Here is a 14,702-nt window from a genome sequence, read left to right on the forward strand (position 1 = left end):
AGATTCTGATGTCGTCTTTACCATTGGTCCACTAAGTTTCCATTCAGTATGTTAAGTACAGTCCTGTCTCTGGAAGCAGGGCTGTTGTTGTACCCTCTCCAAGCCCCATCATCTTAATCCAAGAGGGCAGCTCTTGGACTCATCCACTTTCATGTCTGTATTTTGTGACCATGTATTGGATGGGTTTTTTTAGCATGGAGTGAGAACATCTCTGTGATTCTTGAATTGATTTCCCTGTACTTTAAAGTTCTGCTTCAGAGTGATGCTTGGACATTTGGTCCATTTTAGCTGTAACTTACTCTCTTTCCAGTGGAAGCTTATGTGTGTCTACTTTTTTGTGAGAGACTCAGAAGCCCTCATGTCCTCAGATGTTCATTGAGACCTCCACCCTGCCATGTGTCTCGTGTGTACTCTGTATCTGGTGTAATAACCAAAGTCATCTTCTATTTTGATCTTTCCTTCTTCCAGTACTAGCTCGTGATTCGGTAACAGCACTTTGAATGTTAAGCATTTCGATATTTGTCCTTAAAACATCTCTTAACCAAAATCTTATAATGCACTAATATCAAATTAGCCCAATCTATTCTAGGTAATGAATCTATAATATTTTTAAAATCTCACCAGTAGTGATTACTCACATACTATTGTGTTCTAGTAGCATCATACTCCTTTAGATAAATGAAATATTTAGATGATGACTATTTCCTTCATTAGGTGTTCCTGATCATTTTAACTCAGAAATTTTCTATAATTATCCTTCTAGGACTAGCCTAAAAAGGCTGATATTTTGGATCAGAAGATACTTAAATGTTGCTGCTTAGAATTATTTTCAAATGGGGACTTGCTCTCTTCTTTCCAATGAGAGGGAAAAAAAAAAAAACCCTTAAAGCGCATACTGTCCACATATTGGCGTTCTTTCCATGTGCTCTTCTTTCTGCTCATCTTAGTTTATTTAAGATGTGCTTCTGCTGCATCAGTCTTGATGCTTTTAAGTCTGGCATCCTCTTTTATGATACTATCCAAGTTAAAAGTCCCTGGTCTGGAAACCTGCACATTCAGAGGGACTTCTTAGCGCACTGGTTCTTTAGCCAAACATCTGTTTCTGGAGGGCAGCCCGAAGGCATCAGGATGATCACTCTACCACGGGGGTGCTAGATTCCTGACCCCAAGGGCTGAGGCCGTGAACACTGATCTGTTTTTGTTCTGTTCTCTGTCCTCTTGGTTGTCTGTAAGCAGTGTATCACAATTTAATATTTTTCTTTTCTTCTTTCTGCTGATGTGTGTCTCATCCCCCTTCCTGTAACTCACATCTCCTCTGTTCTGAAGGGACACTTACTCGTGTCTGGCTGGGAGGTTTAACCTGTCTGCCTCTCATTTCATCTGCTGGTTGGGGAAAGCTTCAGAAATGGCTTTCTGCTTTAGGCCTTAAAGCCTAAAGCCTGCCTCCTCGACCCTGGGATCCATCCCAAGATGCTCTGGAGTCCTCTCCTGTCAACAGTGTGGTGCAGAAAGTGCTGCAGAAAGTGCACCTGTGTTGCACCTTTAGTCCACCTTTTGTGGGTTGTCAGGTGTAATATTTGCATGTCCTGGAGGTGCCAGGAGCTTCAGTGGTTCCCAGATCTGACTACACATCAGAATCACCTGGTGAACTTTAAATTTGTTTCTTAGGGCATTAAGACAGAACAGACAAGTGGAGGAAGACATAAAGATTGCCGGTAATTCCATGATCCAGACGACCCGCTGCTGACACTAAAAACTAAAATCAAAGCAATAGGTGCACTTGGTTAGAGATACAAATAGTACTGACTGTGAAAGCCTCCCCATCCCCAGCCCTTCTCCCCCACCTTCTCCTCCAGGGTATTGTTAACAGGTGGGGAAGTTTGCCTTAAAATTTTTTTCTGCAGATATCAGCATATATCTATCATCTGTTGATAGAAATATGTATATGTGTATGTACATATATATTTAAAACACATTAGCAGTTGTGTTTTAAATTGTAGCACTCTGCTGCCCCTTGATTAGGTTTTTTTATTTTTTTATTTTTTTATTTTTTTTTTTTGCGGTACGCGGGCCTCTCACTGTTGTGGCCTCTCCCGTTGCGGAGCACAGGCTTCGGACGCGCAGGCTCAGCGGCCATGGCTCACGGGCCCAGCCGCTCCGCGGCATGTGGGATCTTCCCGGACCGGGGCACGAACCCGTGACCCCTGCATCGGCAGGCGGACTCTCAACCACTGCGCCACCAGGGAAGCCCTGATTAGGTTTTTTTAAAAGTTAGTGTCCTTGGAGATTGTTTTGTCGTGATACTCTGACAGTTGCCTAGCATTCCATTGAACATTCTGCTGGATGTGCTTAAATCATGTAACCATTCTCTTGTTGATGGCTCTGTTGGTCGTTCCCAGTCCTTCGCTATTCCAAATAACACAGGGAACGTCCTTGTCCTTGTATCTTGATAAAACTTCACAGGCACAGATGTTCCCAGCAGTGGACTTGCTGTCTCAAAGGGCGCATGCACTTTTTTGTGCGTGCCCTTTCCTTTTTTTTTTTTTTTTTTCCCCCACTTGTCATCATGTAATGGATCTCCCACCATGTGGCTTCAAGCTACCAGGACACAAGCCCCACTGACACCCTTAATCTTCTCCTCAGCTCTCCTGCTGAAGAATTTGGCCTTCACGATGACAGCCCGCTTTGGGAGCTTTCCCTTCCCCAGAGCTCTGTAGTAGCCTGATCGCACCACATCAGTGATAGGAGCAGCTCCAGTCTTGTTCTCGGCGGCATCTACCCGTGTCTGCTCACTGACCAAGGTCCACAATTTATCAAGGTTGACAGTTGGGCAGAAGCTCTGGTCCCTCTTTAAGTGGTAATGCCTCATACCAACTTTCCCAAAGTATCCTGGGTGATATTTGTCGAAGCTGATCCTGTGGTGACGCATGCCACCAGCATTACCGCGGCCTCCCGGGTGCTTCCAGTGTTTGCCGATGCGGCCGTGGCCATGGCCATGGCTCACGTGGCCCCTGAGTTTCCGGGTCTTCCTTATTCTGGATGGCATATCGGTGGCCGAGACCAAAGAGCTGTGCATGCCTTTTCCATTTTGATAGACACTTGAAATGATCATACAGTTTGTACTTAGGGAAGTATTTTTTTAAATACAGATTTTCTAGGCCCCACCCCAGACCTACTAAATTTACAGTTTCTGGGGGTGGTATTTGAGAATCTCTGCTCAATGACATGGCAACTTTCAAGGTGATTCTGATGCAACTGGTTCTCTGACCACTGCTAGAAGAAGAGAGAGAATCTGCCCAAACCCTGAGGGTTGATGGTGGTATGCTCTGGTCCTAGATGCACACCAGAGGGGCAGCTGCGAGTAGGGACCTTGGGGCAACTGACCGAAGCTGTGTGCACGTTCCTTGTGCTGCTGACCAGAGGCCATTTCACAGGACAGCGGTCTTTGAACTCTTGCCTTGTTTGACTCCCCTGACAGAAACCACATGAAGTGGGTCTTGGAGCTGCTTCTTCAGCTCCTTTTCACTCTGTGGCAGGTTAGCACTAAGTGGTATCTGTCAGACTGAACCCCAGTTCTGCCTGGTGTTCGTACCCAAGGAGTCCTTTTGCCTCAGTAAACCCAAACTTTTCCAAATCAGGTTGACTTAGAAATCCTGGTCCTAGGGACCCTGCTGAAAACTGCCTGGGGAGAGAGAGGCAGCAAGTAGCCAGTCAGCATCTGCCCACCTGCCTGTGGAAGAGTTGTGTTAACACTCCAGAATCCTCCATTGAAGGATAGGATCCGGGTTTTTTTTGGTTTGGTTTGGTTTTATTTCAAGTCAGTATTCTCTAGCTACAAGCTAATGTACATTACGCTTTTTTTTCTTCTGTGACCTGGGAAGTCCTTTGTTCCTGGCCAGAGACCCGGTACGTTTCCGGGAGAGGTTGCTGGAACTCTTGGGCTCCTGTTGAAATCCTAACAGACTGGGTTGCAGTCACCCTGTCATTTGGCTCTCCTCCCTCTTAGAAAGTCGAATCTTTAGTTCCAGAAAAACTTAGGCCACTGAACTCTTTACAGATAGAGCTGCGCTTGTTAGGAGACTTTGTTCGTATTAAGCTTTGCGCGCGAGCGGGACCCTCAGTCGGCATTGGCCAAGGCAAGGTTGGTGTCTCTTGGTGCAGCAGGAACTGCCCGTTGCCTCTGATCAGGATGAGGTGCTACATGTAGTTCGGGCTGGGCCTGGGCGGTGGTAGCTGGGATGGGAACAGTGGCTTGGTTTTACTGAGCTGTTCGATCAGTGGGTTTTGTTGTCGTCGCTGTTGTTGTTAGAATATGTGCTTTTCTGAGGTTTGTATGTACTAACCATCGCCCTTCCCCACGTCACAGAATGTCACATTAAAGCCCAGGCAAATTCTACTCTTTCTGTTCATCTGTGTAGGGAACTCTCAACTTTGGTGGGATCAGGGTGGGCAACGGACCGACAGAGGAGGATGCTGAGATTATTCAGCATGACCAGCTCTCCACCCATTCAGAGGACGCAGAGGAGGTAAGATCAGTGGTGCGGGCTTCCTCTCCTCCCACCTCGGGGCAGCCCTAGTCTTGTGTCCCTAAGTGGCCTCACTCCTGTCCGCTCCTTGAAAAAATGAAAAGACTGATACTGAGGGTCAGCTTGCTTTCCGGACCTCTTAGGGCACTACAGCTTTTTCCAGCGGTCCCTGCTCTAAACTCCAGGTGTTGCCTGCAGAGCCCGCAGCAGTTTTGTTCCGTTGTCCGGCTTCCTGAGTTCCCAGCGGCCCACAGTACCCTGCACGCAGATCTCAGTTATTGACTGCTCTCCTCGGGGCCGAGGCAGGGCTGGCCCCAGCGCCCCAGCTCTCACTACCAGAAACCCAGGCCACTTGCGGCGGCTCCTTCATCCCTTGCCCCTCCCCAGAATGGTTCCCGTTGGAACTTGAATCACCGGGACTTTGGAAGTCCTGTTCCACTAATGTGCTCTTGTTGCAGACATTTTATTGAGCCTTTTAAAAATGTGACTTGCCTGCTTTTTAGCCAAGTTTAGTCTAGTTTAGCCAAGCTAGACTTTTCCTTAAACCACCACTGGATTTTTAAAAATCCAATCTCCTTGCCTGGCCGTTCGTACCCCAAAGCCTCTGAGCTAAACTTTTGAACCTCATCTGTTCAGTATATTCTTTTTAAAACAAATAGAAAAGGAGTTGAGGACCCAGGGGACTGGACTTTGCAGTCTGGCTGACCGCGTCTGCTATGTGTATGACTTAGAAAAAAAAAAATTGCAAGGCTTGGGATGCCTTTTAAAACTTAAGTATCAACACTCTTGGTCCTGCGGACTTTGCTCTCCGTTTGTGCTGAGGAGGCTTTGCCTCCAGTGTCAGACCATTGAACAGTCACAGTCCCCACGCCCCCGCCCCCAAGAAGCAGTCCGTAGCCTTATGCTCATGACTTGTGACCTTGTGTGTGGCATGGCTTCCCACTAAGTGTAAATTTGTGTTTTCAAGCCTACCGAGGATGAAGTGGTAAGAAACAAGCTGGCTTTAGCTTCATGTTTATCTGGGGCTTCTCTTCCCGTCCTTGTGATCGCTCTGCTGTCCCTGCTGCATCCTGGGGCCACACATGACACCCATGTATTCTGCATCTCACTGGCCATTTCTAACCAGTTTGTGAACCCGTGTTCTGAAAAAGCTCATCTCCATTAACTGCATCTCATGTCAGTCACCTCTGTCTTTGTTTCATTGACTTTGCTGATCTGATGCCTTGAGAATGGCTTTAAAGGAGCTACAAGTAATGTCTGCATTGGCATTCTTGAAGTGACTCCCCTCGGGAGTTAAATCCCACTGGCCCCTGCCTTCCTCTCCTGTGTTGTTATGTACGGTCGCTCTGCCCTGGGAATAACTGTTTCCTCCCTGCTCCTCTGAGTGCTTATGGGAAAGCTCGCCCTTCCTCCCTGTCTGAGATGCAGCCAACCTCTTCCTGCTGCCCTCATCGGCTTGATGATGCTTGGAGTGAGAATGCTGGACGTTCGCTTGGGGTCAGCTTCACCTCCACGTGACCCAGTTGGGAGGTAGACAGTTTCCAAAAGGAGGCTTTGCCTCTCAGATGCATCCCAGAAAAAAACAATCCATCTGTGTGAAAGGAGTTCGTATTATACCAGTCACACATAGAGGACAGCAGAGAGTAGAAAGAAAGTTGGCTAAGTATTCTGGCCCCAGCCAGAGTAGAAGGCCTTCTAGCTCAGCAGTAGTTCATTTAGCAATATACCAGTTTTGAATTGGGTTTTTAATAGGCCTTGCTGCACTGTTTGCATCTTCCCCCCAAATTTCTCTCTAAAATACCCAGACCTGTGAACCTTTCCCTTTCCTGGCTTTCCTGGTCCTCTCTACGGGGGCAGTGGGGTGGGAATGGGAAAAACCTTTGCTGTTCTGTGGGAAAGCAGACAGTCGTCGGTCTTCCGGAAGGCCGGAGAGGCTCCTTTGCTGGCATCTAGGAGCCTCTGTGTTCCTCTGGCCCGCTCGTCTGTGCAGAGCCACAAGCTGAGCCGCCTGGGAGGTCCCCGTCAGCATAGTCCTCACTTGTAGCCACGTCCCGGGGGAGTTGACATCCAAACAAGATGGACTGGAATTCAGCCTCCCCAGTCTCTGGTCCCCCAGCTCCCTCAGAGGTTCCGTTTCCCACAGCATCCTAAGTAGTGAGGACATTTAATCAACATCAGGTACATACACAGTCTAGTTCTCTACAGCCAGATTTAGATAATTGTCTCAGTTACCTAAATACATCACAGGTGGAAGCAGCAGTCCCTCTCCCTGGGGCATGAACAGTCCAGCTGCAAACCAGAGCCAGGCTCGTCAATTGTCTGGGAAATTTTTGAAGGCTGTAACCACTCAGCAAGGGTCAGTGGGACCTCCCCCCACTGTGTCATCTCACTAGGTACATTCACCAACCCATCCATTCATTCACCCTCCATGTGCCAAGCACTCTAATTAGAGCTGCAGGAACTGAGAGAAGAAAAACAAGTCCTTGCCTTCAAGGAACTCCCAAATTTAGGACACAGTCTGGGTGACAGATGCTGTGATCAAGGTGTGCCCAGGATGCTGTGGGAGCACAGGAAGAGGGCACCTGACGAACACTGGGGTGTGGGGGTAGGGAAGAGGAGACCTGGAAAGGATTCCCTAAGGAACTGATTGCTGAGGTTAGTTTGGTCAAGCCGGCGTCTCTGTGGAGGGAGAGAGGGAGGGAATGCGGATGCATCAGTGTGTAGAGTTACCATAAAGATACAGAGGCCTGCGTCATAAAGACACATTTGGGGGATAAACTAGTATTCAGCTTGGCTGGAGCTTGGAGTCAGGAGTTGAGGGACTGGTGAGAAGTGAGGCTAGAGGTTGGCAGACACCAGCCGTAGTAGAGTGTTTTAGGTAAGAAGGAGCGTCAGAGGGCAGTGAAGCTGGAAGTGACACAGCGCATGCCATTGCTGAAATACCCTAGTGGAGGGTACAGGGTGTATTGGATGGGGGTGGGGCACAGTCTGAGAGGAGTCAGGAAAGAACTGGGAGGCCTGAAGGCATTTGCAGTGGGAGCTGGAAAAGAAAAGACCAATATGAGATGAAGGAAGTAAAAGCTGCAGGCCCCAGTGCCTTCATGAATGTAGGCAGTGAGAGTGAGTGAAAAGTCAGGCTCGACTTCCCGGTTTGGGTGCCTGGGGCACTAGTAGTGCCCCCCTGTTAGACATGGGACGAGGAGTAGAAGTAGGTCTTGGTGGGTCAGAGGAGAGCAGTCAATGAGTTTAGTTGGGGTGGTGTCGAGTTTGAAACACCTGCGCTGCAGCAGGAGGAGATGTGGCGCAGCTGGTTGGAAACAGGCAACAGGGAAATAGAGGTTGTCCGCTTGTGAGCCCCTCCCGGCGCGGCCGCTGAAGGCCCGAGTGGCAGTGCTGCAGGAGAGACGTTAAGGGCTGAGGCAGGAACTCCAGCACTTAAGGAGGAACCAAGAAGGAGGCTGAGAAGCAGCATCCAGAGGTAGGAGGAGAACCAAGAGGAGGTGAGCGTTCTCAAGAGGGAGGAGGACAAGGCACTAGTGACGGACACTGCAGAGGCTCAGGTCACAGGGTGTCTGTTAGGCCTCCTGGCTGGGAGGTAAGGGGAGCCTGCGAAGGAGGTGTGCGGAGCCGAGAGGGCGCAGGAGGAGCAGGCGTGGTGCGGCAGCCGGGAGGTGGGGAGAGGGTTAGACAGGGCGTCTGCGGCCGTTCCGGGTCAGCCGTAGCGGACCCACGTGGGGCAGTGACAGACTTCTAAGCGCTTGCCTGGGTTTCTCACTTAATTCTCGCCCCACTTAATATCTCCCCCCAATACGTAGATAAGAAAACTTACCCAGGGTTGCAGAGCAGGAAGTTGGGAACGGAGGAGAGGAAAAAGCGAGAGCAGCGCCTGGAAGGGAAGCTGTTCATGGGAGAAACGCAAGGTGGAATAAAAATGCTGAAAGGGGCTGGTTCTGAGGGAGCCCCGCACTCGCTTCTTTCTCGGAGCTCTTAGTTAAAGCCCTGCGCTCCTTGGAGCTGGGGGCCCGTTCTTCCTCGGAACACGGGCTTTGGTGCGATGGCCAGCAGTGGTGGCAAAGAGCTCTTAACAGCACCTTGGGCTTCCGGTGACTGTGATTACCCTTAGTTTTCGGGGTAACTAGGAGACTTGGAAGAGCCTGTTTCAGAAGAAAAGCCCAGAAGTACTCTGGGTGTAGATAGTCAGAGGTGAGGGAAAATGAGGCAGTCGCCCAGAGATGGCGAGTTGGAGCTGGCCCCTCTCCCCACTGGCCATGCCTGTGAGGCCTGGGCTGTTAGCACCTTACCAGCCAGCCCTCCTCTCCTGGCCCCATGTGATTTCTCAAGACAGTTCTCTCTGGTATCTTTTGGGGGTGAAGTCATGTGAGTCTGCAAAGAAACGGGTGAAAAAGAGACTCTGACCTGTGGGCAGGGCAAGCTGGGGAGGCCCACTGGGCAGTGGCCCTGTGCTCCTGGAGTCTGGTCTGGACCATGGCGGGAGGGGCGGGGAGGCCTCCGGGAGGGGAATGGCCCACCTCCTGGCCTTCAGTGGCTGTGGCCCCACCCAGGAGAGTGAGGCCCGGAAGCGGAAGCGTGCCTGCGGCTTCTCGAGCAGCCCTAACGGAGCTCCCAGAAGCTCGCTCCAGCCCCTCCGCTTTATGCTGCGGATAATTTCTGATGTTGAGACAAAAACTGGAAGAAAGGGAGCGTGAGGAAAACAGAAACAACAGTACACGTTCTGTTTAGTCTTCATCGTGTGTCCAAGTAGAAATTTGTAAAACTTTTGCCAAAACGTCCCTGTGTGATCTTTTCAGAAGTCTTAAAAGTAAAAGGAGGTTATCTTGCCGCCAACGTGTTGTGAAAATAAGAAGTGGCTGCAGAGGTTTAGTCTTCTCCAGGCGGTTTCCAGCCTGGTGGCCCGTCCCCTGATGTACGACCCGGGGAAGAGCCCTTCCTGCCCTCCTGGCCCATTCAGAGGAGGGTGCTGCGCTCTGAGACACCGTGAGGTGGAAGTCAGCCAGGGCGGGTGCTCCCAGACGGCTCTTACCTCTCGATGTGCAGCCCGCTCCGGAGCTGACAGCCTAGTGGGGAGAAAAAGCAGATGTGTTGAGAAGAGTCTCATTAAGATGTAGTTCATTAAAATGTGATGTACGGAGGGGCAGGGGGTGTCCCAGTCGGGGGCTCAGCCAGGCAGGATTTCTGGGGACGGCACGGCTGAAATCCCCACCAGGAGTTCAGCACCGGGGGCTCCAGGCCCACGTAGCCGTTCGTGCCAGCGCTCAGAGCCCTGCACACTCCCCTCCCAGCCTTATATCTTTCTCTCTGGTTTCCTCCCATGACAGTTTGATTTTGGGGACACCATGGTCCACCAGGCCATCCACACCATTGAGTACTGCCTGGGCTGCATCTCCAACACCGCCTCCTACCTGCGGCTCTGGGCCCTCAGCCTCGCTCATGCACGTAAGTGTCTTTCTCTCAGGTCAAAAACTATGTTTCTCCCCTTCTCCGGGCACTCCCTCAGGTGGGGGCTTAAAGAGAGTGGAAATTATGTAAAGCCTCTGGAAGTATTGACTCCTGAGTCCAGAGAGCATGATGTCCAGATGGGAGGATCAGTGCTTTTGCCAGGTTAGCTGGTAAGGTCGCAGAAAGCCCGGGGGCAAGGAAGACTGCGCGACTGAGGGATGGCAGAGCAAAACGCAAGGCCTGCAGCACCCCTGGCCCAACTGAACCGGATGTCATGTCTCTCCCCGTTCCGCAGAGCTGTCTGAGGTGCTTTGGACCATGGTGATTCACATCGGCCTAAGCGTGAAGAGCTTGGCGGGAGGTTTGGCACTCTTCTTCATCTTCGCCGCCTTCGCCACCCTGACTGTGGCCATCCTCCTGATCATGGAGGGCCTCTCAGCCTTCCTCCACGCGCTGCGGTTACACTGGTGAGGGGCGGCGCGGGGCCGAGGGTGGGGACGTGTCCTTAGCTGCACCGAGGGCAGTTTTACTCCCGTCCAGAATCCAGAGACACTAGGAAGTATCTGCTTTTACATCCTCATGCCCAAGGACGTACTTGGTAGTGAGCCTCAGGGAAGGTCCACAGAAAAGCACAGCTCGCTTTCACAGCCGCCAGGGAGGATTCCCTGGTGAGTGTTGTCTCAGTTGCTCTCCCTGTCTTCAGCCTTCTTCACTGCTCTTGATTATGGCTTAAAAGATCTGCTGGGGTTTTTGTTTGTTTGGGGGTTTTTCTCACTGGCATATAACTCTCTCCTGTCTTCAGAGCAATGAAAGCAGCTCTGGAAGATTCTACATCCAGGAAAATGCTAGAGCACACTGTGCCCTCATTTCGTCCCCCTTATTCTGTCATCGAGCCCGTGTCTTCGGGTAGGACCCCTGGCAGCTCTATGTGAGTAGGGGGATTCTTGGCTCCATAGCACGCCAGCTCAGTACACTGAAGCAGCTTCTTCTGAAGGGCAGGTTTTGGATTTGTTAGTTTTCTGTAATGTCGTTTTTGGCTCTTAATGGCTCTGCATGGAGATAGCTCAGTCCCAGGGAGTGGGAGATCTGGGGTCTGGTCTGGACTGTGACTCCATGACCTCAAAGTAAGGTTGCCAGGTTTAGCAAATAAAATCACAGAGTACTCAGTTACATTTGGATTTCAGAAAAACAGTGAATTTTTTTTTTTTACTGTATTTCCCGAATGTCCATGGGGCATACTTATACTGAAAACTGGGCACTCCGTACTTTATCTGGCTACCCGACCTCAAACCCTACATCTTCGAGTCTCCATTTCCCCCTTCACATTATGGTTCTCCCTCTCTTTTGGGGTCCAGTGGCTCTGGAAGCTCTAGACCCTCTCCTCAGAGAAACACCCCCCTCAACGTGTGTACACACAGTTTTACCAGTTTAGGGGCTCACAAACTCACTGACCCTACCTTAGGACTCCCTAGACGAGATGATCTGTGGTGTTAATGACCTCAAGGTCAGAAGAGGGCCGTGACTGTCTCTTCCCATCACTTCTCGAAACCTGAAGAAAACCAAAATCTGAACCTGAGAAACCTCTTCCCCACTCCCCTTATCTTGGATTTTTCTCCTGGCTTGGTTACAGCTGAGCCTGCTCAAAGATTCCGCCGTTGGTTGTTCTAAATTACAGAGGGGGAACGTGAGGCCTGTCAGGCTGAGCCCTGGCTGGGCTTACTCTTCCCTCAAAAGCTCCTTTAGAAGAGTCCGTCCTGCTGCGTCAGTACACGGTGCTTTCTCAGGCCTGGCCCTCTCCTCTCGCCTCCCGTCCCCTCCCCGCCCAGCTGTTGTTTACTGGGAGCCAGGAGGCTGGCCACGCTACCGGCTCTCAGCTTATCAGCGCACGCTCGCCCCAGCACACTTCCTACCGCTTGGGGCCAGGGGACGTCTGTGCTGCCACCCTGGGATGACTCACTTTTTCTTGCCCTCTTGGCTTCCTTTCCTATTCCCTTCCCCGTCTCCTGAGCCCTGGCTTTGAGGGAACAGTTACCACGCCACCTTGACTCCAGCCCAAGTGGGGAGCCTGTTGCATCCTCCCGGGGTGGGTGGGAGCAGCCAAGGAGCTGGAACAGACCTGTCAGAGCAGTGAGCCAGGCACACCACGGAGCAACGAGGGCCACCTGGGCTCAGGCCTGCTGTCCAGAATGAGCTGGGGCGATTGGGAGGTCGTGCTTTGCTGCCTGCAGGCTTACTTCTTCCTCAGGCTCACCTGCGGCCTTCGAGTGAAGGTGTCTTCCCACTTCCTTATGAACGAGCCCAACGTAGTAACAAGTGGCGAGAGAGCAGGGTTCAGAATCGGGTGACCCGAGTTTAAATTCCAGCTCTGCCGGTGCTGGCTGGGTGACCCTGAGGAGAGCGCTTACCTCTCTGAACCTCACTTGCTCTCACGTGAAAAGAGAAGATAATGTCCACGTGACAAGGTTGCTGTGATTAAGTAGGAAATAACGCGCAGACCAAGTGACTGCTGTGGTGCCCCGGCACACCGTAAACCTGCGTTCGGTTGCGGATGCGGCTGCCCTGCGGAGAGGGCTGTGGCCCCTGTAAAGATCTGCTTCCAGTCCGTTAGAGAGAAGGGAGACCCCAGGGGGATGCACATGATACCACCTGTAGGCCTCGCAGATGCAGTTTGCAAGGAGTAGGCTGGTCAGACATATTGTACTTGCAGGGTGGTGGGTGGTTGCTGTTGTTTGGTAGTGGAAATATTGGGTAGAAGAGAAAAAACAGTGAAAACTTCTCTGTGCAACTTTCAGAGTCCCACCACTGGGGGCCTGTTTGGAGCATCTCCCCCCCCCACCAGAAGGGAGTGAATGAGTTTGGCGCTCATGCACCCCCTCCTGGCCGAGTGTGGACATGCCCCAAGGATCCCTGGGTCTTAGTCCAGCAGGACCGCAGGAATTCCGAGTTGAGGCCATCCTTTTGGGGGTGGGAACAGCTGGGCCCACTGAAAATGGCTGCAGGGACATTGCTGCAATTTTTCCTGGCGTCCAGCCTGGGCATCTTCATACCTGTCACTTTACCCCCGGTGTTCAGCTGGGGTTTCTTGATTCTGATGCAAGGCCTGCCCCATTACACACGTTCTGGGTCTCTTTGGTGGGGACAAGAAGAAAAACGTGTGATTTGAAAGCAAGGATGAACCACAGGTCTGAGGTTCATGTAGGGTCATGAGGAGGCAGGTGACATCTGGAAACAGCAGTGAGCGGGTTCATGCACCCACCTGCTAATTCTGTCTGCTCCTGAGTTACGTCTGTCTCTTTTCCTCCCACCAACTGTGTGTGTTGTGCTTGGTCTTCTTGGCTACCGTAATGAGATGTCTTTTCTTCGTCAGAAAAGGCAAAGGCAGGGGTATGATTTGTGGTTTTCACTGTGGACACCAGTCTGCTATTAGAAGAAAGACTGTTGCCCCATGGCCTACCTTCGCAGGAACCCCATCCCTTCCTAGCCGACAGATTCCACACGAACACTCACAGACTGGGGGCTAAAGGGACAGATTTGGGGACCAGTTTGTTGTAAGGAATTCAGTGACTCCACAGCAGGACCCCGCGGGGTGGCTGCCCAGGAGAACGAGAACACCTGAAATGTGACCTCATGGCCCCGGCACTGCTCGGAGAGGGACAGAACCATCTTTCTAAAACTGCCTCCCCTCGGTCACATCCCCACAGGCAAGGGAAGAGGCCCAGGCTTTCCCCCTTCATTCACTTGAGAAGACATGGTTTCTGTCACGTAGCAGGAGTACTCTCTCTGTGGACTCCCAGTTAGTCCTTCCGGGCCACTGGGTTGCCTTTTCCAGGTCTGGGAGCGGGCAGGGGTGACAGAGAACCCCCATCTGACTGCCCGAGGCTCTCCTCACACCTCCTGAATCCTGAGATGCCTTTTAGTGGCCTGGGGCGTGGCAGGGTCCAGGGAGGCACCCCAAGCAGAGCCCGCTCAAGAAGGAAGGACTTGCAGGGCAGCCAGCGGGGCCCCCGCTGGGCCCCGGCACAGAGAACATCATGTTTATACTTTCTCAGGAAGCACACAGTTCCCTGGCTGGGAGGGAGGAGAGGGCAGGGAGACCAACAGGGAAACTGCTTTCCAGCTTTGTGCTGGGAGGTTAGGGTGAGCACAGCTGAGAAGGGAGGCGAAGTCAGGCTGACGCTGAGATACCTCAGATGTCCCTGGTGGGGGCCACCCTAAGTCCCTAACCTCGAGCAGCAGCTGGTGGGCAAGGTGGTGTCAGGCGGTGTGTCAGAGGGACCACCCATCTGCTCACACAGCAGAACTTACATGCCCCCATCCCAGGCGTGTGTCCCCTGATGTAGACGAAGCAGGCAGGGTGATGCCAAGGGAAGGGTGGTGATCCCTCAGGCGTCTGAGAACGTCTGCAGCTTCTCCATTCACCCAGTCGGGAGTTAGAATTGTTTGTGTGATGAGCCAGCCAGAGGTCAGAGTTCCGGATTCCTCACAGACCCCAAGGTGAGTTGCCCGCCGCCGTCTGGCTGTACACTGTTGAACAAAGTGAAATACCATTGCCGTGTGCAGGCACAGCCTAGCCAGCACGGAGGATTCAGTCGTCACAGCGGTGGGCAGGAAACGGGGACCTGCCGCCACCCCCACCGCATTCCCCCAGAGGAGGCCTCAGGATCTGGGCCCTCTTCCCAGGTGTTGGGACACAGGGCTGAGTCCTGCGACTGACTGCAA

At 51.9% G+C, this 14,702-nt stretch overlaps 2 protein-coding genes across 7 annotated transcripts in view; one reads left to right on the forward strand and one right to left on the reverse strand.

Moving 5' to 3' along the window:
* The window catches only part of ATP6V0A1 (ATPase H+ transporting V0 subunit a1), a 55,038-nt gene that overhangs the window by 37,320 nt on the left and 3,016 nt on the right, over positions 1–14,702 (forward strand). For 2 of the 6 annotated variants that reach the window (XM_059048222.2, XM_059048225.2), the window contains exons 18-21: positions 4,419–4,526; positions 5,494–5,511; positions 9,863–9,980; positions 10,279–10,450. In XM_059048222.2, coding sequence (XP_058904205.1) covers positions 4,419–4,526; positions 5,494–5,511; positions 9,863–9,980; positions 10,279–10,450 — 416 coding nt within the window. Of the gene's footprint in view, positions 1–4,418; positions 4,539–5,493; positions 5,512–9,862; positions 9,981–10,278; positions 10,451–14,702 lie in introns of all 6 variants that reach the window. The other 4 variants (XM_059048223.2, XM_059048226.2, XM_067021670.1 and 1 more) reach the window with 2 other exon arrangements.
* LOC131746691 (large ribosomal subunit protein uL15-like) lies at positions 2,576–3,046 on the reverse strand. Its single transcript, XM_059048317.2, has one exon. The coding sequence runs from the start codon at positions 3,044–3,046 to the stop codon at positions 2,594–2,596; it is 453 nt and encodes a 150-aa protein (XP_058904300.1). The 3' UTR covers positions 2,576–2,593.

Source organism: Kogia breviceps, chromosome 19 (genome assembly GCF_026419965.1).
Source record: "Kogia breviceps isolate mKogBre1 chromosome 19, mKogBre1 haplotype 1, whole genome shotgun sequence".
NCBI lineage: Eukaryota > Metazoa > Chordata > Mammalia > Artiodactyla > Physeteridae > Kogia > Kogia breviceps.

What these genes read in the sequence shown, in the direction of transcription:
- LOC131746691 (XM_059048317.2), bottom strand. Translation starts at nt 3,046, where the DNA reads ATGCCATCCAGAATAAGGAAGACCCGGAAACTCAGGGGCCACGTGAGC.